The sequence below is a fragment of the Monodon monoceros genome, unplaced genomic scaffold (assembly GCF_005190385.1).
Source record: "Monodon monoceros isolate NGI ecotype Baffin Bay Population unplaced genomic scaffold, NGI_Narwhal_1 Super_Scaffold_15, whole genome shotgun sequence".
Taxonomy (NCBI): domain Eukaryota; kingdom Metazoa; phylum Chordata; class Mammalia; order Artiodactyla; family Monodontidae; genus Monodon; species Monodon monoceros.
The window spans coordinates 45637506-45662875 of record NW_021703771.1 but is presented as its reverse complement, the minus strand read 5'-3'; the positions used below and the strand labels follow the sequence as shown (position 1 = coordinate 45662875).

Here is a 25370-nt window from a genome sequence, read left to right as displayed (position 1 = left end):
GTGATTTTAAGATACCTGTTTGAAAGCATACTCTATGTAATGTAAAACTTTAATGAGGGATTGGTTAAAAAAAAAGACAAAAAATCTCTAAGTTAAGTGGACCATCATAATGAAACCACTACATGAAATTTTAAGAATGAGAGGTTGAGAAAGACTAATGGAGAGAAAATAGACAATCAGAGACAGATGGGATAAAGGGGAGGAGCTATAAAGAGACTCAGAAGAGAAGAGAAGTACAAATAGCAATAGCTATTTATCCTCTGGGAAAGTATTTTAAGTCAGGAGTAAGTCTCAAACATTCTGAGGAAAAATCTTGAGAAAGTATAATTGAAGCAGATCTTCTAAAATGTTTTATTTAAACACTAGGAGCCTGGGGTCATTGTTTATTGCCCCCCACCCCGGGAGCATGGTAATCCAGAACAAACAGAAACAGACTGGAAAGGAGGAATAGCGGAGTGCCTTGCTCCTTTGATCACGAGTGAGCCATGTCTATGCCAGAATTAATTGGACAAATAATGCAAACAATTGTCTTTTTAGGAAGAAATCTTCATAGACATTAAATTTAAAAGATCAGCAACATTTAGGGTCATTAATCAAAGATATATTCCTAAAAATTATTTTGTCCCCTGGCAAAATTCACTAATATTTAAATAATACTCTCTGAATGATTTTAGATTCAAATAACTTTAAAGGAGTTAGTTTTTTCCAATATTTGAGGATAATCCTTACCTTGGCTCCACATTTGGTGATGTCTGTGAGCAGTATTCAGGGATAGCACAGTCATACTTGTTTTATCTCAACAGATTTTTTTTATGTTCCTCAGATGTGTGTGAGTATACCACCTCCTTGTTGTGAACAGTGATTTTGGTTTTCTTTTTTTTTTTTCCTCTACTGTGGATGATATACAAGGTAGTGAGTGATGTATGTGAGATGAGAGAATGTATAATAGTCAAACTACTCTTTACACAATTATTTGGCAAATATTTTTTGGGTGTCTCAATGTTCCAGCCATTGTGTTGAGTGTTGAAAATATTATGGAGAACAAGACAATTCTCTCCCTAAAGGAGTCATGTGTCTAGAGGAGTAAACAATCAAACAATTAAGGAGCTGATCACAGTGCAGAATAATGCATTACAATGTTTCATATAAATACAAGATGGTAGAGAAGCATATAATTGAGGCAACTAATCCAACATTAGCAATTCAGAGAACACTCTCCAAAGATCATGACATCTCTGGTGAATATGATAGATGGGTAGGAGTTAAGCAGGCCAGAAATACTCCAGCAAAGTCACAGAGAGAGAAAGCATGGCATCTTCATGGATCAGAAAGTAGTGCCACAGAACTGGAGTCTTTTGTGGAAATTACAGGCAAATGAGAGTGGAGGGTTAGTGAAGCATCCATCATTAGGGCCTTATCAATCAGAGCATCTCAAACTTGATTACCTGGTAATATGATTCTCATGCTGATGCTAATTCAGTAGCTCCAGTGTGGGGAACCTGAAAGTCTGCACTTCTAACAATCTCTCAGGTGATGCTGATATTGCTGGTACAAAGACTATCCTTTCAATAGAAAGTCTGCAAGCTATGTTTAAAGGTTTGGACTTGAGAGAGCAAAGGGGAGCCAATTAAAGCTATTTTTAGACAGAAGAGTGATGTGACCTGCTTTCCATTGTAGAAATAGTATTCCTACTGCAATGTACATTGACTAGAGGAACACAAGACTAGACAGAGAAAGACCAGTTTGGTAATCCAGGCATACAATAAGGATGCCTTATACTTCAGGTATAAGTGCTACGGGTACTAAGGGTGTGACAATGAGGATGGAAAGGCATATACTTAAGAGGAAAGACGAAGAGTATTTGGAGATAGATTGGATGTAAAGAATGACAGAGAAAAGCAAAGATGTCGCAAATGATTCTAAATTTGGGCAACTGGTGCCATTTATTGAGATGGAAACACAGAGAAAAGTGAAGGTCCGGAAGCAAGAAGAAATTTGAAGCATTCCATTTTGGACATGTTGAATGTGAAGAACTTATGAGACATTCAAGTGTAGTGGTCCAAAAGTCAGAAGAGACATGAGGACAAAAAGGGAACGATTGTGGAGCAATGAGGAAAATAATAACTAATAATTTTTAAGCCCTACTATACTAAGCATTGACACACATCATCTCGAATCTTTAAATATTATGGTAGATCCACCGATTCTTGTTCATTACACTTCGTCCTAAAGAACTGGCAAGAAGTGTTACTGGTGACTGAGAATTGCAGCAGTTTAGAGATGGAGGGGACCTCAGCCATAAGGGTCTGGCCCGTGGGCACTCATACAGTTAGCAGTGAAACGGTCCCAGCCTTAGTCATGTGCGTTTTTGCTACACCATGGAAAAGTTTACAAAAGAGAAAGACATAGGTTGGGTACCAGACAAAGATGCAAGGCTGCTTCCTTGCTAGTCTCTAATTCGCTCACATAGATACCTCTTTTCACAAGCACAGCTCACTTAAGGAGACGTAGTGGACAGCAGAGAGGCTGGGGATACGGAAAACAGCATCAACCACAGCAGCTTAATTGGAGTGGTCTCCTGACCTGTGTTCTCAGAAACAGGTCATTACCATACAGAGGTGAATTATATAATCATGGAGATGCAAATCCTACTCTCTAAATATTTTAGAGTCAACTTATCATGAGTTTCAGAGTCTTGATGAAAAATAAACAAATAATGGATGGAAAAGGCCTTAAATAGCTTAATAACTGTAAGCATGAATGTTCAAAATTACCTTAATCCAGAGCAAATGTTCGATAGAATATTTAACAAGTGATGAATGTACTGTTTTGTTTGCCTCCACCCTCTTTCCTGTAAGAACAAACATGGAATTGTGCTAGTTTATTTACATCATACAATGTTATCATTATTTACAGAACGTATATGTGTCAGAAATTTACCCTGTAAAACCTGATTAAATGGAGGAAAAAAACTGGTGGAAATTATAGTTCAAACAAAAGAATGGAAGAGGATATGCTCTCTAAACAACTAAGTTCCTGGGGCTTACGTGTGTATATTGCTTAAGGAAGGAACAGAAGAAAAATCAATACACAGGTAGAGATGGGAACATTGAAGGTAGGGCTTTACTTGTTCTATTTTTGTTCCCTCCATATTTTTTGTTTCAGGCAATTGCTGGGATAAGATTTTGTCAGTTAATTCTACCACCTTAGATCTGACATCCTGCTTCTTTAAAGCAATACTAATTAATTTGAATTGATTAAAAGAACTAAGAAACCTGTGAGGACATATAATAAAATCAATATACATGCTTAGAGATTTTGCTAAAGTGATATTTGGTTATTGACATGACTACTGTAGCTAATATATTTACTTAAAATACAATTTGATTTTCTTATATTCTATTTTCCAAAGGGGAAAAAAACTGAAGGAAAGAAACATTCATAAAAGGTTAACTAAGGGAATTCCCTGGTGGTCCAGTAGTTAAGACTGCGCTCCCAATGCAGGGGCCCCTGGTTCGATACCTGGCCAGGGAACTAGATCCCACACACCACAACTAAGAGTCCACATGCCGCAATGAAGATCCCGCACGAGGCAGCAAAGATCCCACATGCCACAACTAAGACCCGGCACAGCCAGACAAACAAATAAATAAATATTTTTAAAAAAAAGATTAACTAGGAAGAAATAGAATAAGGATAACTCTATTCAAATAGAATAATTTCAGCCTTGTTCCATAGATTTTGCACCCAACAAAAGCCACATAAGCATCACAGATATAGATGCACGGGACCGTGGAGCCAGAACTCAAATGTTTTCCTCCCTCCCAGTCCAGTATTCTTCTCCTGCAGCACAAGCTCAATACGGCTGCCTCATTTGTCAGTAAAACATTTTCTGTTCTAGCTATATTGCATACAAGTTCTCACTGAACAAACTGGGTAACAAGAAAAGTACTTTTTCATTATATTTCTTCTCAAGTTAAAAAAAATCATTTTCTGAACTAAATTGGAAATAGAATTTAGAGATCACTTTACTATACTTTCAATTACTGAAACAGACTTGAAAACCATTGGAGATGAGAAGATCTACACGTCCCACCAAACGAGTATGGACTTAGAAGGCAGACACTAGCGGTTACCTTGGGCTCACCAATTAAACTTCTCGGGTAGGGACGCCCCTCAGCACAAACCCCAGAGCAGGGTGCTGTCGTTACCAGACTGTTGCCCAGGTCTGTAGTTCTGTCCCCTCAGCCTTCATTTTGGGGCTGATGCGCATGACAGCTACTGGCTTGGATTACCTGCTCAGCCTTGGCCAAAGGCCCAGGCTGATTGTGACTCTAGAAGGAAAGGACGAATTTCCTGCCTTCCATAACTCCAAATGGCACAGGGATGATTGCTTTGAGTCAGAAGGAAAAAAACAATGAGGAGAATTTAAATGAATATATTGTTAGATGCAATGGAAAGACCTCATAATGAAAGTCAAGATGTGTATCCTCAGATTAAGGTCCTTCACCCCTTGGCTGGGGTCCTCCTCTGAGAAAAGAGGAAGACGATCCCTGCTCAGCTTGCTTTGCTGAGTTGTTATGGAGTAAAAGGGCATCACAGATTTGAGTATTAGCATGTAATGTATGAATGCCAGGTGACTTTATTAGTTGATAGATGCAAAGTATTTTTATTTATTTGCACAACATCCCTATTAGCCAATAACAGGTACTTAAAGGTATTAAGCTAATCTCTATTAACCCTTAATCTGTGCCATATACTGGGCTAAAGTGCTTACATCCATAATTACATTTAATTCTTATAATAATCATATTAAGTAGGTTTCATTTACCTCAACTGTGGCTCAGAAAGAAATTGTAACTGCCAAGATCACACCACTAATGAAATATGGAACCAGAATTAGAGGCCAGGCGTCTGCCCCAGAGGACCCATTAATTCTGCAACGTGGAGAAAGTAAAGATGTCAGATTTCAATTTTGTAGGCTAGAGAAGCTACCTCCATAAACATTAACTTGCTTTCTCAAATTCACAGAGCAAGACTTTGGCAGAAATTCTCAACATTTCTCAAATTGTTGCCTAGTAGTTAAGCACCTTCTCAACTAATTACCACACTCACTGATCCAGAATGTCCTTTTTCTAATTTTTAAGTGATATTCCTGTAAGGCAGTGTTACAGTTGGGATAATGGATACACTTACAATATTTCTATCAGTCTTTGCTTCTGTTTTTATTGTTCATAGTTACTTGATGTACTGAAAAAATGTGACGTTCACAGATGGAGGGAGTTCATTTCATTTTGATGCCCATGGAGATATGAATACTGGATATGATGTTGTGCTCTGGAAGATCAACAGCCACATGACTATTGCCAAGATGGCACAATACGACCTGAAGAATGATGTCTTCATTGTCACAGACCAAGAAACAAAAAATGAGTTCAGGAATCTTAAGGTAATTTTGCTGTTGGCTGCTTTGTAGCATTCAAATCAATTGGTACTTCAATTGCAAAAGTCCTTGACCCCGCCAGGACCTCCAGTGGTCCTACTGCCTGTTCTCTGTCCCCAACTTCCCTCCTTAAATTCCATAGTCAACTTGTATATCACTCCCTTGTACACACCCTCAATTTCCTTGTCCATCTCTCTTCATCTTATTCATTGGACTGAAATATAATCCTGGTTATATTAAACTAATCAGTATAGCCCCCATGTAGCTGAACTTGGCAAAAACAAACAAGCAAAAAAGAAAAAGAAAAAAACCCCACCTACCTTGCTGACTGTTCTCATTTAAAATTCATGATCTCTAACCTCCAGTGGGCCCTAAATGCTATTGGGCAATCAGACTATTACCCTAGCCCATAATCTGTCCACCTTCCTAGATGGCTTTTTATACTTTCTTTTCTCTTCTTTGACTCCAACACATCTTCCCCATCTTCACTTTCAGTGGACCCTGCTTCCTATTTGACTAACAAAACTGAGACAATCAAAAGAGAACTCCAGTGTTCTGCTGCCACCACATCTGTGCCTGTATCCCTGCTTTCCATCTGGCACTGTGGATGGACTGTCTATGCTCCTAGCCAAGGTCAGCTCCTCCAGTTGACCTCTGAATCCCAACCCCTTTTACTTACTCAAGGACATTGCTCTGGCAATTCTCCACTCTCTTCTGCACCCTCAAGTATTTTCTGTGTTATTTAAACAGTGATACAAACATGCTGTTTTTCCTCCCATCTTAAGAAAAAAACCGAAGAACTCCATTGACCCCCCACTTTCCCCTCCATATACTACCCATTCCTCTATTTCTCTTTACTGCAAAACTCCTTGGAAAAGTTGAATATATTCACTGGCCTCAATATCTCTCCTCCCATCATTCTTTTGAACTCTTTTCAGTCCATCAAAATTCTTTCTCTCTAGTTAATAAATACAAACATCATCTTACTTCACTTACTGGCTAATTATTCTCCCTTCTTTATTTGCTTCCACAACAGCACACTCCCTTGGTTTTCTTCCTCTGTTTCTGGCCACTACTTCTCAGTCTCCTTTGCTGTTTCCTTACCATTCTTATTGCCTATAAATATTGGTGGGCCCAGAGCTCAGAACCGCTCCTCTTACTGGTCTGCACTTTTCCTTAGTGATCTCATCCAGGCATTTAAATAATGTCACTATATAGAAGGCAGATGACTCCCAGATTTTTATCTTCTGAATTTCAACTCAAGTGAATATACAATTGCCTGACTGACATCTCTACCTGGGTGTCTGGTAGTCATCTTAACTAATTATCTCCAAAACTGAGTTCCAAAAGCTACACCCATTGCAATAAATGGCAACTCCCTTCTCCTAGCTGCTCATGGAAAAATCTGGTGGGATCCTTGTCACTTCTCTTTCTGTCACACTTCATATCCATCCTAAGTTATACTTTCAAAATGAGTCCAGAATCTGACACTTTTGTTCTCTACTCTGTTGCTACCACCCCACTCCAAGCTAGGATCACCTGTCACCCAGATTCAGAGAGTAGGTTTCTAACTGCTCCTTGCTTCCACCCTTAGCCTCTTCAGTCTGTTCTTAAGACAGAAGCCTGAGTAATCCTGTAAAATATCATGCTCTGCTCAGAACCCTCCCTATACATCCTATTTCTCTCAGAGGAAAAGCCAGTGTCTTTAAACACCATACATTACCTGCCACCAGCACCTCCCTGACCTCATCTCCCACTACCTTCCTACAACCCCACGGGTTTTCTCAGTCTTCCATACATGTCTTCCCTTCTCCTAGCTCAACGCCTTTTACCTGCTGTTTCCTTTGCCTGTAATAATCTTCTCTGATGTCCACATGGTACACTTTCTCACTTCCTTTCTGTCTTTCCTAAAATGTCACCATCTCAGGGAGGCCTTCCCTGGTCACCTTATTTAAAATTGCATTGTCAACCTAATACTCCTTCTATACCCTCCTGTCTTTAGTTTTTCTCCTTAGCACTTATCACTATCTAGCATTCTGGAAATTTTGCTTATTTTTATTCTGTTTATTGTCAATCTTGTCAACTAGAATAGAAGGCCTCTGAGAGCATGGAATTTTGTATTTCATTCCTTACTGTGGCTCCAGTAATTGCAACAGTGCCTGGCATATAATAGGCCCTCAAAATGTATGTGTTCAACGAAAGAATGAACATAGAAATGCTTTAAGCCACTATCTTATTCTAATTTTCCCTGCCATAAATTTCAGTTAAGTAAGGTACTTTTTCCTTGAAACACAGAAACGTAGCCATCCTTCTGCGTTCTCAAACTTTCATCATTGTCTTCGTTATCATCACTGTCATCCTCACAACTACATTGTGAACCCAGCACTCTGCTAAACACCGTAACTCACACTGGATTTTTTAAACCATGCTGTGACTCATTTTATTATTGAATATAGAGAGGATTCCCTATTATAATTTCTGCAAGAAGTGCTACTTTTAACTGTTACCAAGACATCTCCTGACTTTGTAGGGGAGACACTAAATGTGGGGGAGATAATAGGATGACAGATAACTGAGTAGAGCTTTTAGGGACTAAACGGAAGGGACTGACAACCATGAAAAGAGGGACAAGGCTTCCTTTCTGATGGAAACACCCATACATATTTCAAGGAGGTAGTAGAAACCAACAAGATCTGAGATCAGTTAGGTCAGACTTCAAGAAAGTGACAAATCACGCTTCTAAGACACATGAGAGAGGGTCCTTTTCCTGTTCTCCTTTAAGAGCCAGTGTGTACTGAGTTCTGGGGCTATCCCTTATAACCTAGTGTGCAAGGCCCCAAATCAGTGCTTGTAATGAAGCTCTAGTGGAAGCTGAGAAAACAGAAGTACAAGGTAGATGCATAACCAAGGCTTCCAGTGGTGACCGACGCAAGAGGAAACTTGCCTATTTTATTTCCACTGGGCATGGGTGAGGCGAATTGCTATACAAAAGCGATGGCTGTCTAATAACTCACAGTACTTTTATCATGTACACATTTATAAATCACACACGTATTTCTATTTTCTAGTAATTAAACTTTTCTCTATAACTGTATACAAAGAGTTTTGGTGGGAAAAGTGGAGGGAAAACAGTTGGTCACAGACTGGTCTTTTCCTCATTGTAAACATCCTCAGGAACGTTGAAGAAATGCCATACGTACACAGCAGTGCCTGAAACTATTTGCCAGGAACTCTTATGTAAGTGTTTCCTTGTCCTTGGTAGTAACATTAACTTGTCAAAGAAACATCCCTTGATATTGTTACCACATCTTAACTGTGGCTTAGTTTTCTTATGTGAAAAAATGATGATAAAAATGCTTGTTCTGTCTACCATATAAGGTTACTATAAAGATCTACAGAGATAATGCACGTTAATGTGTTTTGAAAGCTATAAATCACTATTCGAAAATATTATTACTATCCTCATCATAGTTGTTATTTGTTTTCACAACAATCTTGTGAGGTCAGTAACTATTACCAAGGAGGAATTTAAGGAACAGTAAGATTAAGTGTCTTGCCTAAAGTCCACAGCTTTTTGGTGGCCAAGTTGATGTGAATTCAGACACCCCAGCTAGCTGCTATACCATACAAATCCATATACACTGCAAATTAGGGAGAGAAAAGGTTTCCAGAGTTGTATATCAACACTTATTTTCATGCCTTTGACCTAAAATGTTTAAGCTTTTAAGGAGATACATTAAATAATCTTACAGGCATCCAAGTATCAGGTTAGAATCATAAACCTGTTTCTCCAGTGGGTCAGTCAAAACACATACAGAACAAGAGGAAAGGGTATGTTCCACACAGTGCTTACCCAAGTAGAAAAAGATATTCTTGGACCTTCAAAATTTGTTAAATTTACTAGTTTGGAAATAGGAATTCTTATATTCTGTAGATGAAACAGTAATTTAGAACACCTGGTTTGTCAGTATCTATCACAACTGAAGACAGTCTCTGACTTAGCAATTCTCCTGATAGAACATTTAGACCTCAGAAATAAATTCTCAGCTACAAAGAAATACATGATATTCCTTGTAAAAATCCTTAGAAGAATAAAAAATTTTAACTTCAAACAAGTTAAATGTCTATAAAGAATTCATTAAATAAATTATGGTACATTTCTTCAATAAAAGACTGTTCAGCCACTTGAAAAAGTGAAGTAAGTTTATACGAACAGCGACTAAAAGGCCCTGCCATCTATTGTGAATGATGGAAACCAGTTGCAGAATAGTATAATTTTTGTATACATACTATATATAAAGATTGGGAAGACAAGTATCTAACTGGTAATACTAGTTTCCTCTAAAGGGTACATGATTGAGCAGACTTTCACTTTCTATGTTTTATTACTGTTTGAATTTTAATTACAATGAGCATGTTTTACTTCAGAATAAAAATTTTAAGAAAAATAATTTCTTAACCAGCCCATTTGCTGATCTGGTATTATTGCAATGAAAATCATGAAAAGCTGTTTTATATAACAAAAATAGAAAGTAAGTGGTAAAGAACATTCTAAAAGAGAAAAATAATGATAAAGGTGGGAGAACTGCCAGGAGTCAGTAGTTCTTCCAGATAAAGTAACAATAATTAAATGATGCAATAATGAAACAAAAACAAACATAAATAAAATGGAATCTTAAAATCCAAATAAACCCATTTATATATTATATTTAAGCATTCAGTAAAATAAGAATCACATAATTCCAGGAAAGTGAATATTATTTAATAAACAGGGAGGGATAATTGTAGTGCTGTATAGGGAAAATTGATTTAGATCGAAAACTTATACCCCAAATGAACTCTATGTCAGTTATTTGGTCACAGAAATGCAAAAAGATAAAAAAAGTAAAGCATTAGTTACCAAAAATAAACTTATGCTAACATATGAAGAAACATCATAACATTGGATTACTTGGACATTTTTTGTGTGTTTGAACTATCTCCTTAAGTCAACTTCCCAGAGTAAAACTGTTGGTGTGCTCACACACACACACACACACACACACACACACACAAAACACACATTTACATGGTTCTTGACAGGAGTTGGGAATCAAATTCAGAACACATGTTTTGAAAAATATGAGAGTACATATTTAGAGATAGAATTAAACAAAATATCTGAACTAAAGCCCATCCAGAACATCATATATTCTGTACTTAATTACAACAGGTAAAGTCAGAAACAACCTACGTCCACCATAGAAATAAAATAAATTATAACATTTCTTTATAACTAAATATTAAGATGCCACATAAAAAGATAAATATAAAGATTAGGCTGCAAAATGGAAATGGTTTATGACCTATAAGTGAAAAATTTTAGATGTTATGGGTACTTTACTTAATAAAGATTCTAAGGAAGCATAGAGAAATAGAAAATATTTGTGTTCAGGATGTGAGAATATGGGATAATTCTATGTTCCCTTTAATGTTATTTTAATAATATGTTATATATTTAAATATCATAATGGAGTATACTGAAATGTACAGATGATAAGAGTAAGATTGTTCCCATCAACTTGCAATTCTATTGCCACTAGTTAGGGCGAAAGTAGACTATGAAGTAAATGTAATAAATGTGAACTGGATGCCCTAAAGCACAGCTGCTATCTAATCCAGTTTTAATTGTCTGGAGGCTGACAATTAATTTAATTGTCTGGAGGCTGAGAAAAATCATGAAAAAAAGCAATGCCTGAAACCACATATGTTTTTAGCGGAAAAACTATCATAGAATGTCTATTAGATTTACCTTTGGGGACTGGGGGTTGTGACACTAAGCTCATAATTTGCTTCCAGGCACAGCACATAACACTTGGTAGCTCAGACTCCATACTGGCAAAATGGCTATATTAAACTCACTTTTTCTTCTGATACTTGAGAATAGTCTATACTTAGAATTTTTAACGACCAAAAAGAAATGAAAAAAAAACAGAAAGTACATATATTTGAGCTGCAGAATACAGACTGTGAGCTAGTTGAGGGCAGGGACAGAACTCATCCTCTTCATATGTATCATGAGAATTTAGGAAAACTCCCCTACTCTGTAGGTGTGTATTAGTAGAACAATTTGGAATACTGTTGCCACCTAGTGGGCAATTATATTTTTACTTTTTATTTATGGTCAATAGTATAACAGGAACTAGGACCCTCATGGAACACTTTTAGAACAGCTTCATGATAAACACTTAAATAGATGTTCCTGCTTAATTCAATACTAATGAATACAAGCATTAAACTAAAATATATTTTTTATTAGTTTACCAAATAAAGTAATTAAGAAATGGTAATGTAAAAATATATTCTTAGGAGCGAAGAAGCTACTTTTAAATTGACCCCCCAAAAAATTACAACTTTTAATTTTGGCAGGGCAATAATCCCTCATTTTCAACTTATATACATTTTTTTCCTTGGGGAAAAGTATAGAAATTGCCCTTATAGAACTTGCTCTTTCTTCCTAAATATTCAAACTATAATACATATGAACAAAATCTTTATAAAAAATTTAAAAACTTTTTCACCATTTATTCATTCATTTAATATTTCTTGTCGTAGCCTTTCCCTTTTCACTTAAGGAAGATCCTTTACACTTCTGTAAGGTCAGTTTAGTATAGATGAACACTTTCAGTTTTTTCCCGCCCTAGAAGCTTGTTCTCTCCCCTTCAATTATGAATGATAACCTTGCTGGGTAGAGAATCCTAGGTTATAGTTTTTTTTTTTTCTCTAAGCACTTTAAATATGTCATGCCACTCCCTTCTGGCCTTATAACTCAATTTTTTAATAAAACACTTACACAACTATCAAGTGCTTTGATGGACTCTTAGAGCAGTCCAGCTTTTTATGAACTAGGTTTCAAGATTTTAAGTGACTACTAGAGGAAGCTAGGAAACACTTCAAACTCAGAACATGATGTTTGTAACAGAAGTAAAGACTACTTAACATTTAGGTACCTATGCCTCCATTCCTATTTAACCTTTTTTGCATCATCTAAACAGAACTTTGTTATTGAATCAATGTTTCACCCAGTCAGTGTCATAAATTCTTTTGTTTTAGAGTTAGCATTTAGTCAAAGTACACATGGACCTTCCAATAATAACAAGTATATATTCAAGGAGACAGCTGTTTTTGATATTTTTAATGCTTTATTTTTGGACAGCCTAGCAGGGATAACTCTTGGATGTTTTGTAGTACTAAGCTTTTGAGAAAAGGTGTTTAATCTACACTTTCTGGTTGAATGAAAGAATGAAGGAATAATGAACAAATAATAGCTGATTTTTAACCTCTATAACATTCTCTCTCCTAGGCTATACAGTTTTAATCTTAAAAAATTTCCCTAGATTTTGGGTTTTTTACCCAACCCAGACCTCTTGTTGGAGAGCTCTGATAATTTAAATGATTTGTGGTATTAGTGCCCTGCCAATTATCCTTAACAAATTCTGTTGTTAATCTTCATTATCACAATCATAAATAGTAAATAATAGTTAAGTGTCCATTTGTAGATAGTGGTGAAAGGAGAAATATGAAAAAAAAACACCTAAGACTCTGTCGTCTTAATTAGCTATGCCTAGATATTATTAGACTTCACATTGGAAGTTAGAAATCGGTATGAGTAGCCCCAAGTAAAAAGGTTCAGAAGAGAAAAAAGAAAATTATTTTGGTAAGTTGATTTTTTAAATTCCTGAATAGGGAAAACATTCAAATAGGCCAGTTCTCTGTCTCCAAGAAAACATGATCATATAAACCAAGAGAGAGACAAGCAGCTGAAGGAAGCTGAAGAACTGTATGAAGGCATGTAGGACAAGAGGTAATTGTCTTAAGGGAATATAAGGTGGCATCATTCACATCATGATTATGAAATAACAACCCTTCTTCAATTGTAACTATATAAGTAAGGTATTATATTGTACACTTATAATGGGTAGGATTAATTTTGCAAGACCACTTCCCTATACGTGTATGAGGAGGGTGGCGTGGGACACGGAGCTGGAGAAGCACTGGCAAGTCATCATAAAAGGCTATTGCAGGATACAGATTTGAAGCACATAAAGTCATAATTGTGCCTCAAGTGTGAAAAGTCTGTAGCAAATTCAGTGTTGGGGACCATAAAATCCTCACTTTGTCATACAAGATTATTACTAGGGGGCTTCCCTGGTGGCGCAGTGGTTGAGTGTCTGCCTGTCGATGCAGGGGACGCGGGTTCGTGCCCCTGTCCGGGAGGATCCCACATGCCGCGGAGCGGCTGGGCCCGTGAGCCATGGCCACTGAGCCTGCGCGTCCGGAGCCTGTGCTCCGCAACGGGAGAGGCCACAGCAGTGAGGGGCCCGCGTACCGCAAAAAAAAAAAAAAAAGATTCTTACTAGGAATTTTGGAGTTTGAAATTGATCACGGGAGCCAGAGGATGCTCCACCAAAAACGATTAGCAATTACACACAATCTGACATATATGAGTCTTAATAGGCATTCAAGTAGGCTACAAAAATAACCTTTCAGCCAACGAATGTGAGAGACATGACCATTGCAGATGCCTCTTCACTGTCCTGGGGGCAGTTTGCATAAATAGTACTTCGTAAATATGCATATATTTCAGATTTGCTATTTCTAGAACGAATACAAGCTATGTATTATTGAAAGTATGAAAGGTTTTGATCAGTGCAGGAGCAGTTAATCCAACCTGGTTTCTTCTGAATGTATTTTTTCAGACTAATGTTTAGAACAATAGGACAATAAGCAACTCAACCAGTCAGAACTCAGCCATGCCCTGATGAGCACTGGTCACACACACAGTGCCTACCCAGCTATACAAGCCAGAACTAAACTGTGATGTTAATTGATAGTTGTTGTGCATCACTATTAACACAGAGCAATTCAATGTAACCTACCTACCTGTGCTTAGTGACATTTTAAACGTCTAGGGATATGACAAGGGCATAGATTTGAATCAGACTATGCAAAATATCAAAGCAGAAGACTTTGAAAGAGTCCTCCCTGCCTCATTATAATATTTTTTCAGGTCGTTTTTGTAGTCTGTGGATAGGGATGTAGGGTGCAGGGTTAGAAAAAGAAATAGGAAAGAGATTGGCGCCATGAAAGTTTTATATGATAACATCCATGTTTTAGAAAACTATCTCTGGAAGCTAGGCAGAGAAAGGACTGGAGAAAGAACTGACCAGAGATGAGGAAAATACTTTGGAGGTCATTACAATAGATGGTTGAGAGAGAATAAAATACTGAACTACAGCAATGAAAATGGGATTTAAAAGGAATAACATGAAGAGCTGTATACAGATCTTTTTTTTTTGGTTTTGAGATCTCATTTGGAGCTTTTGCTGGTGTCCTCAGCACATGCTTAGTACCTAGCAGGTAATCAGGCGCTTGCCTGGACCACCCACTTGATAAGGTTGCCGGAACCACTGGAGGCCACTGTAAGCTGGGTCTGCAGGGAAACTGTCACTTTAGTAACTTTCCCTACAGAGAGACTAGTAGGGGATGGGAAAGCAAGTTAGTTAAGGTCCCTCCCAGCTCCTCCTTTGGAAGCAAGGCATTTCCTGATGAGGGAATATAGTGCCAGCCAGACTGGGAACTTCCTGGGGACTGCAGCAATCTTTGCATTTCCTGCCTTAGCCCAGTGCAGAGCACACACTAGCTTTCAACAATAAAAAGTAATAATAATTTTTAAGTTACCACACTTTCCACTTAATCTATGAAATCACTTTATTTAAAAATTATTCCTAGCTATAGCAGTATACCTTAAGAAGTAAGTAAATTAACTGTAGGAAATGGGAACATAAACCATACTAATCAAAACAAGCCTTGAAGGAACAAAACTGAAAATAGTATATGCAAATTAGATGAACCATTGGACTGAGAAATAACATAGTACAGAACGTGTAAACTGAAACCACTGTGGATTAATAATAAACTCTGTGAGGAGCAAAGATTTTTGTATGCTTACCTGCTATGCTGTAACCTCAGAGCCCAGAACAGTACCCAGCACATAGGAGACATTTAATGAACATTTGTTCAATGAACAAACGAACTGTCCTGGTTTAAAAGAAAGAAAGGAATATAATTAGTTTTTCTTCTATTAGAAGTTGATTTGAGTTTTTGGTGTTTTTTTTTGGTTGTTGTTCCAATTCTAGAGCTAAAGAAAAACATCTCTCATGCAACTGTGTTTTTTTTTTTTAATGTAGAACACTGCCGAATAGTGATATTTTAATTGCATCAGGAACAGAGAACAGAATGCAAACTGTTCTTTTTCTCATGACATAAGCCACGGTTCTCTTGCCCTGTGGTTCTGCAATGCTAGAGAAGCTTGAGAGAGAAAATCATGTGTAGATACCTGACATTTGGTTCTCTCCAGGGAAATAAACTTATTTAGTTAGTTTAATATTCCTTGGTTATTATATATATAATATTATAATATATTATAATATTACAGTAATATATAATATTACTGATTGGCTGTTTCACACAGATGTTTTTCTCTAGCTCTATGGGTATTTTCAGTAATGTGAAGAAAAATAAAATATTAAAGGAGAAAACAACACATTTGAATAATGGGAGAATTTTCAAGTAGCATATTCCTGCAACCATCAAATATTATCTATGGCAACGTACTTTTTCAGGTAGGAATTCATTCTGTTCATCATGCAGCATGTCCTCAAGTATTCAATCTTTTCTTAAACTAGCCCAGATAGAGTCTATTTCATTATTGAAGATTTTCATTCATTTTTTCATCTATTTAACAGATTAAAATTAAGTATCTACCAAGTGCCAATGTTTCAGCTACACCCTTAGGGAGCTCATTGCTTCCTACAGTTCCCTACAAGAGATTTCATGAATTAAAATGCCCTTGTGTTTGGGGACTAGTTAAAGAATGTGAAGGGAAAGAAACATCTTTGAAGTGTTATGAACGTACCAGGCACATTTAGAGGGGCATCTCTAACCATCCTTTTTAAATAGCGTCCACCCCATGCCTGCTTACTTTTTTTCATCCTGCTTTTTTTTTCTTCATCTACTAAGCCCCACTTGACATTGTTCACTGCTCTATACCCAGCTCTGAGAAGTCGCTGGCATAGAGTAGGGTTTTTTTTGTAGTTGTTGCATGAACGAACTTGAAAGGAAGCAACTCTTATTTTACAAATGAGACCAAGACAAATGACTTAAATGATTTGCTTATAATTGTGCAATCCTTAAATCACAAATTAGGGGATTAAACCTTAGTGTGAAGGCAAAGCTCATGGTTCCTTCCACAATTGTGTCTCTAAATGCATATTTCTTTACTGAGATATGAATCTGTCCTCTTTTGTTAAAACGCCATTATGTGAAAGACGCAGAGTTACAGAGATCTTGCCTTCAAGAGCCTGGACAGTCTAGTTAGGAAGGAAAGAAATATGTGGGGATCCAACTAAAAGTAGGGCAGTGTCTCTGTTGGGAAGGGACCTCCGAGACAGTAAGGAGGAGGGTGCGCTAGCCTGGGGCTGGGTCCTGGAGAGCACTTTAACGTGGCTGGGGTCTGTAGTCCCTGGAATGTGAGGAAGTAGACTAGGTAGATTACTTTGGAGTAGCCAGCTTTCCTACAAGCCCTTTCTCTGAGTCCCTGTTCCCGTTTAGATACCAGAGAAAAGTGGATTCTCCCCTCTTTTTGAGAGGGAAGATAGAAAAAAAGCTCATTTTGAAGGGAGTTTGAAGAGTTTGTGGTCTAAGAAATAAAGAGGTGGAGAAAACCAGTGGTAGGAACTGAGGTCGTTTTACCTGGAAAAGAGAAAAGGACGGGAGTGGAGAGTGGGGTGAAGAGCTAGCTTCAAAAAACCTCTTCATGGGAAAATCAGAAGTTCGTTGAAAGTCCTGACACTTACTTGGTAAACATCTGAAGCGACCTGAACTTGAAGGCCTGACTGTTGCCCTTCTCTGGAGGATAGGGTTTAGATTTATTCTCCTGGGCACCAAACAGTGGAACCTAAAAAGCTCTGACGGAAACTCGTTTCTACTCCACACCAAGAAACGCCTTTAACACGAGCGGCACGGAGCTGCCTCAGGAGGAAAGTAGTCCCGCCGTCAGGTCGCTCCCGGGCCCCGCCTGGCGACCGTCTCAGTCCCCGTCCCGGGTCGCCGGCTGGGGGCGCACGACAGACTCCGGCTGCGCATCCGGGGCTCCCCTGGGAGCTGCGCGGGGCGGGGCAGGCGTCCCGGGAGCTCGGTCCCTGGTTCCGGCTGGGTTTCGGCCGGGAGACCAGGGCGCAGCTTGCTTGCCAACGTCGGGCGCCTCCTGCACCTCCGCCTGGGGCGCATCCCCCGCTGCGCCCCGGGAGCGCCCCCAGAAGCCGCGCGGCTGCCCGTCACGTCTCTCCGGCCCCCCGGTCACCCCCAGTACTCCAGCGGCGGGGCCCCCGGCGGCTCGGAGCCCCCAGGCTCCTGTGAGCAGGGACTGGGAACGGCCTGGGAGGGAGGGGTCCGCGGAGAGGCGGGCGAGGAGCCGGGGCTGGGGGACGGAGGCGTGAGCGTGCACTGGTCTCTGTGCCATCTCTCGGTGCCTCCGTACATCCCTGTCGCTGTCGCAGCAGGGAAGGCCCATAGGGTCCCCGCCGAGCACAAGCCGTCGCAATTAGACAGGGAAATCCTGCTGTGGACCGGGCGTTTCACAACGATGGAGGAGATCCCGCCTCGGATTCCGTAAGTGTGCGGCCCGGGTTGCGTGCGCCCGGCAGGGTCGGCGCCGGGCCTGGGGGTCTCGGGGTCCATCCACTTCCCGACCTCTGCGCACCTTGGAGCGGAGGCGGCCGCGGAGCCACACAGGTCTTCACAGGAACACCTACCACCTTAAGGAATTTACCCACGCCCCCCGAGTGCGGTTAAATGCCAGGCTCCGTGATTGGGCTGTGGGAGCTAAGCTAAGCTTACAGAGAGATTCTTGAAGTCGGGTGAAAATCCAGAAGTTCAGTGGGCACTTCCACCGTCGCTTAGATACCCGCCCCCAGCGAGCTCCGGGCCATGAGACAGTGGAGTATACTTAGGCCAAACGGAAGGCACCGGCCTTGAGTGCACCCGGGTGGCTGAGAGGGAGAGGGGCTCTGGCCTGGGAGGGGAGGGGTGGGGAGGGCGGCTCCCTGAAGCACCCAAGGAAACATCATGGCTCGAGGGGTGGCTAGAGAGTCTCTGGGAAGAAGCCACATCCATGTGACCTCCTCTTCTGGGATGGGAGATGTCAGGTGTACGCGGTCCTGCAGCCCTCTTGAGTACGGGTTTACTCGGACTGGGACCCACGGCGCATCAGCGTCGCTGGCCTCTTCATCATCCCAAACCCAGGACAGAGATTCGCTTGATAAAACTTAAGCTGACAGCTTCAACTCCAGGGTAAATGTAATATGTTTTTTTTTAAAAAAAGTAAATGTAACCTGTAAAAACCATCTTTCTACAGCTTCAGTTTATGCAAAGCCCAAAAATCTTCCGGGAACTTTACAAGGCAGTGGTTACAAGGGGAAGGAAGGAAACTAAGGATAACATCAATCTACTACTTTTTGAACTGATCTCAAAAAAAACCGGGAGACTAGAACTATAAAATCAAATAAAGATTTCAGATGTTCAAATATTATATTTATATGATGTAATCAATGCCTATTAGAATGGATAATGGAAACTGGGCCTACATCTTGTTCTGTGCATATTGCCTACACTTTTATTGATTGTTAATTTATTAGTCACCAAAAGCATCTCAAATAAATGGAAAACAAAATATGGCGGGAAATGTTCATTCAATAATGAATTCTCAAACATTTTTATTCCTTTCTTGTATCAAATTATTTAATGAGGAATGGACATGGAATTTGAAATAACATGGAATTTGAATCTGTTTTCAGCATTTATTCAACCACGAAGATGTTTTTTAATATTATAAAGCAAATTTTGTTTTCCTTGAGATCTATAGCCTCTAAACTAAAGACTTAGTCCAAAGAAGAAATTAGCCCCAGAAAAGCTTAAAAAGACCATCCTCAGTGTTTTTGGATTTTGAATTCTAGTGCTACACAACAGAGTAATCAAAAATGTAAAGAACCTGCATTATTGTAAATTAATACTTGTCAAGAGAACCTAGATCCATTTTAGCATGGCTGTATATGTGAAGAGACCCATTTTACAGAAATAATTTAATTTCCCCAGGATCACAGTCAAAAGAAATATTATAGGGCTTCCCTGGTAGCACAGTGGTTAAGAATCCACCTGCCAATGCAGGGGACACGGGTTGGAGCCCTGGTCTGAGAAGGTCCCACGTGCCACAGAGCAACTGGGCCCATGCGCCACAACTACTGAGCCTGCGCTCTAGAGCCCGTGAGCCACAACTACTGAGCCTGCGTGCCACAACTACTGAATCCCGCTTGCCTGGAGCCCATGCTCCGCAACGAGAGAAGCCACCGCAATGAGAAGCCCACGCATCACAGCAAAGAGTCGCCCTGGATTACCACAACTAGAGAAAGCATGCACACAGCAATGAAGACCCAACGCAGCCAAAATAAAATAAAATAAAAAGAAATATTATAAACAGAAGAATTTAACTTTGAGCAAGGTGCCTAGAAAAAGTACTGTAGTTTTGGGTTGAAAACATGGAAGTATTTGAATATTTTATTATTTTCTATAATTTTTTAAAAGCATTGCTATTTAGGAGAGCTATGCCTCCTAAGCTAAATGTTAGATTTACAATATAAACAGCTTTCGTTTTTATGCTTTTAATGGACATATAATTAAGTGACCTATAATTTTTGGACCATACACTAATGATATTTAATAATGACTGTACTTTTTCTTTTCTTTTCAGTGTTAAACTGATTTACACTAATGATATTTAATAATGACTGTACTTTTTCTTTTCTTTTCAGTGTTAAACTAATTTGGTATAGCTGTTCAAAGCCAGATGGGTGGGTAAAAAAGATCAGATCTTTCAGGTTCCATCTGGAACAAAAGTCAACAACAAGTATAATCTAATAATGTGCTAAAATTCATCTGTTGACAACTACCTTAAAACTTACATTAATCTGCCTAAAATCTGAGGAAAGCAGGCTAGATATTGGTTTTCTGTGTTCTTTCAACTAGTGGAAAGTTAAAGAAAAAAATTTTCATTTTTAAGAAGAATTGCAAATTGTCTTCCTGGAATTCTTTTTTTATGTGACTACATTCTATTTAAACTTGACAAAGATAAAAAATACTGCTGAATACATTCTCAAAAGTCATTCTTTAATTGTATGTATTTATAAACTGCCACTTCATATTACTGCAAATTTTTAAAATTTATTTTATCATAAAGGCCTACAGGCATGATTACTTTTGTAACACTACTTTGCTAAAATCTGGATAAATTGCATATAACTTTATTAATAAATAAGACTATGCAGTATTCAAGTAAGCATATAAAATGTCAGAATAATAATAAGAAAATGAAGGTGTGTTTGTCTTTTCTTCAACAAATCACTGTGATTTTGATCACTTCTTTTGAAAACTTCATGCAGAAGCCACGAAAGGAACACCCATTCCCTAACAGACATTCTCACAAAATATATAATGTATAATAGCAGTATAATAAGAGTCATCTTCACAAAATGTATAATAGTCTCTTTAATGGAGTCAGGATGGGAGGGGGCAAGAAGAGATTTGGAGGCTAGTGAAAAACCAAAATGATGAAAGTAAGTTTTCAGAAACAACCTGTTCAAAACTGAAAACAAAGCCCACTTAATAACACAGGGGCCAAATGAACATGAGTCATAGACATACATAGGCATTAATTCTTACTTTTATCCCAGTCAGTGAAACAAAAATGATGGCGAGTCAGGTCATAATCTCCAGTAGTTATATTTTGAACAGTTAGAAACCAAATATACTGCATTGTCATTTCATAGTGGCTAACATTATTTAGGACCTGAATAAATACCTGTTAACTTGAAATCGGTAAGATAATGGGCTAGCATTTGGAAATCTTTCACATCTGCCATTTGCATTCGGGGACATTTTTGGAATATTTACATAAAAAATCATTGTTTATTATGCCAGTCAGAAAATCATATTGTTTTAATATAATTAACAGAATACACATCTTGGTTTAGGCCAGAAATGATAGATGCTGCAAGTAACAAAGTGCGACTGAAAGCTTGTTACATAATGATTGGACTCACAATCATCGCCTGCTTTGCAGTGATAGCGTCAGCCAAAAGGGTGAGTACCTCTTTAAAGTAAAGATAGACTTGTGAATTTTAAGAAGGATTATGACCTTTGTTCTCCTTTGGGGGATTATTGCTGTTTTCTCAATGTAAGAACAATTTCATCTCAGACACCTTGAGCCACCTGCATATATTTATCATACTGGAAACAGCATTGTTCATGGAAATTTGAGTCAACAAATTAACTATATGGACAGGAGGGACAGAAGTTTGTTTCCATTTATAAGATAAGCAAAAACAAAAATAACAGTTTATAACATGGTTAAAATCTGCACAGGAAGAACTTTGTTGTATGAAAGTTATCCAGACTACATCATTCCTTAAATCATGAACTCAGTTAGCTATTGCATAGAATCATGAAATAGTTAGAAGTGCAAAAGTTGGAAATGATGACCAAGGTGGGCTAGTTTGCCTGTATCCTGTGTTTAAGCCCTTTCCTTGTCATCTCCAATATGTAGTTTCTAGAGGGGAATTAAGAGCTAATTACTGTCTAATTTTGCTTCTAGCTTCCCCAGATTCTTTCATCTGCTGATCACTTTTTACCATGAAGAGCAGCCCCACAAATATTGGGAGATATCTGATACATCTCTGTGAGTCATCCTTTCTCTACTCTTAATTTCTCCATCCGTAACAGCTTTCCTCTATTTTGAGCTCTCCTCTGGACACACTCCAGTTTATCAGTGTCCCTCTTCATTGTGATACCTGCAACTGAGTCCCTTAGAGTGCGATTATAACCTCTTTGTTTTTGAACACTGCATTTTAGTAACACAGCCAGAGTTGGAAATAGATTTTGGCAGCCACATCACACAGAATAGTTTGCCTGGATCCATCTTCACTCTCTAGGCACATTTAGCCAATGACCATTCTGCCTAGACCTGTGGTCCTGCTCTTCTTTACTTCTCAGGTTTTCAAGGGTATTTGAGCCCAATATTTCACACAGGGACTGGGTCTTCTGAGCTTACTGATGTTATATACATGTCTACTCATGTCTGTTGGCTCAGCAAAGAGCTTATGCTTTGAAATTATTCTCATCAAATGGAAAATTTCTTAAATGTTTGCTGGGCTGAACACTTAAACGTAGAAATAAAGAAATTCAGTCATCTCTTGTTTTTAACCTATCCTAGATAAAATGACTGTCTACCCAGTTGGTGATTCTCTAGCTCCTAAATGATAGATTGGATTTTGATACTACCTGGACCCTCCATGTTTCATACCATCTCCCCTTGGTTCCTTATGCTTCAGCCACACTAGTTCTTTTTTGTTTTTTAAGGTGTCAGACCCTTATTCTCTCTAGGCTTTCCTTCCTTCTCTTGGCCTTACTGTAGCTGACTCATTCTCCTTCTCAGTGAGAGCTTCCATGACCACCCCATCTGAAATGGCCTTGCTCAGGCACTCACTATTTTATTATCTTTCCAACTGCTCTTGAGTAAGTCGTTATATACCAGCAATCCTGTTGACTCCACTTAAGACTATATGCACAATTGGACCACTCCTCACCATCTCTCTTGATATCACCCTGGTCTGAAATAACCATCATCTGTTGCCTAGTTTATTGCAGTATCTTTTAAATGGTCTTACTCTGTCTCTCTTGCCTCTCTCCAATTCACCTTTCATTTTGAATAATTAATGCATGTACCCTAAATAAGATGGTGTCATATAGAGATGGAGAAATGGTTAGCAATTTGAGATGTATTGGGGGGTCAAAAGGATAGAATTTTGTGGTAAATTCAATGTGGGAAGAGGAGAGAAAAAGGAAGAATGACATCAAAAAGCCTGGGTTTTTGCTTTGAGCACCTAGATGGATGGTGCTGCCATTTGTTGAGATGTCTAAGGCTGGGGAAAGAACTGATAGGCATGACAGGCAAAATATGTCAAGTCCTCTATTTCGGATATACTGAATGTGAGATGCATATTAGACTTCCATCACTATCTATTTTTATTTTTTCTGCTAAGGACTTTGTATGTTCTTCAGTCTGAGGACCTATAGCTTTCCTCACTTCTGAAAAAGTCTAAGCTGTTATCACTTCAAATATGGCCTCTTTCCCCATTCTGACTATTCTTCCCACCTGTTAAAAATATATGTTGGGGGGGAGACCTTCAAGATGGTGGAGGAGTAAGACGTGGAGATCACCTTCCTCCCCACAAATACATCAAAAATACATCTACATGTGGAACGACTCCTACAGAACACCTACCGAACGCTGGCAGAAGACCTCAGACCTCCCGAAAGGCAAGAAACTCCCCACATACCTGCATAGGGCAAAAGGAAAAACAGAGACAAAAGAATAGGGATGAGACCTGCACTTCTGGGAGGGAGCTGTGAAGGAGGAAAAGTTTCCACACACTAGGAAGCCCCTTCACTGGTGGAGACGGAGGGTGGGTGGGTGGGGGAAGCTTTGGAGCCATGGAGGAGAGCGCAGCAACAGGGGTGCAGAGGGCAAAGCTGAGAGATTCCTGCACAGAGGATTGGTGCCGACCAGCACTCACCAGCCTGAGAGGCTTGTCTGCTCACCCCCCGGGGCAGGTGGGGGCCAGGAGCTGAGGCTCAGGCTTCGAAGGTCAGATCCCAGGGAGAGGACTGGGGTTGACTGCGTGAACACATGCTGAAGGGGGCTAGTGCGCCACAGCTAGCCGGGAGGGAGTCTGGGAAAAACTCTGGAACTGCCTAAGAGGCAAGAGACCATTGTTTTGGGGTGTGCGAGGAGAGGGGATTCAGAGCACCGCCTAAACGAGCTCCAGAGATGGGCGTGAGCCGCGGCTATCAGCACAGACACCAGAGACGGGCATGAGATGCTAAGGCTGCTGCTGCAGCCACCAAGAAGCCTGTGTGCGAGCACAGGTCACTATCCTAACCTCCCTTCCCGGGAGCCTGTGCAGCCTGCCACTGCCAGGGTCCCGTGATCCACAGACAACTTCTCCAGGAGACCACACCGTGTGCCTCAGGCTGGTGCAACGTCACACCGGCCTCTGCCGCCACAGGCTCACCCCGCATTCTGTACCCCTTCCTCCCCCCGGCCTGAGCGAGCCAGAGCCCCCAAATCAGCTGCTCTTTTAACCCCGTCCTTTCTGAGTGAAGAACAGGCGCCCTCAGGTGACCTACACACAGAGGCGGAGCCAAATCCAAAGCTGAGCCCCTGGGAGCTGTGAGAACAAAGAAGAGAAAGGGAGATCTCTCCCAGCAGCCTCAGGAGCAGCAGATTAAATCTCCACAATCAACTTCATGTACCCTGCATCTGTGGAATACATGAATACACAACGAATCATCCCGAAGTTGAGGTGGTGGACTTTGGAAGCAACTGTAGACTTGGGGATTGCTTTCTGCATCTAATTTGTTTATGGTTTTATCTTAGTTTAGTATTTAGAGCTTATTATCATTGGTAGATTTGTTTATTGATTTGGTTGCTCTCTTCCTTTTTGTTTTTAATATATATATATTTTTTTCCATTTTCTCTTTTTGTGAGTGTATATGTTATGCTTCTTTGTGTGATTTTGTCTGTATAGCTTTGCTTTTGCCATTTGTCCTAGGGTTCTGTCTGTCATTATTATTATTTTGCGTAGTTTTTAGCACTTGTTATCTTTGGTGGATTTGTTTTTTGGTTTGGTTGCTCTCGTCTTTCTTTTTTTATTTTTCATTTTAATAACTGTGTTTTATTTTATTCTTTCTTTCTTTCTTTCTTTTCTCCCTTTTC

The 25370-nt window shown here is 39.4% G+C and overlaps 1 protein-coding gene across 1 annotated transcript; it reads left to right on the top strand.

Annotated features, from left to right (window-relative positions):
- Window positions 1-1156: 1156 nt before the first annotated feature.
- On the top strand, window positions 1157-23917 carry FAM162B (family with sequence similarity 162 member B). The gene is made up of 5 exons (XM_029223532.1): window positions 1157-1370; window positions 5274-5449; window positions 17544-18154; window positions 21568-21676; window positions 22188-23917. The coding sequence occupies exons 1-5, from the start codon at window positions 1157-1159 to the stop codon at window positions 22227-22229; spliced, it is 1152 nt and encodes a 383-aa protein (XP_029079365.1). The 3' UTR covers window positions 22230-23917.
- Window positions 23918-25370: the final 1453 nt, after the last annotated feature.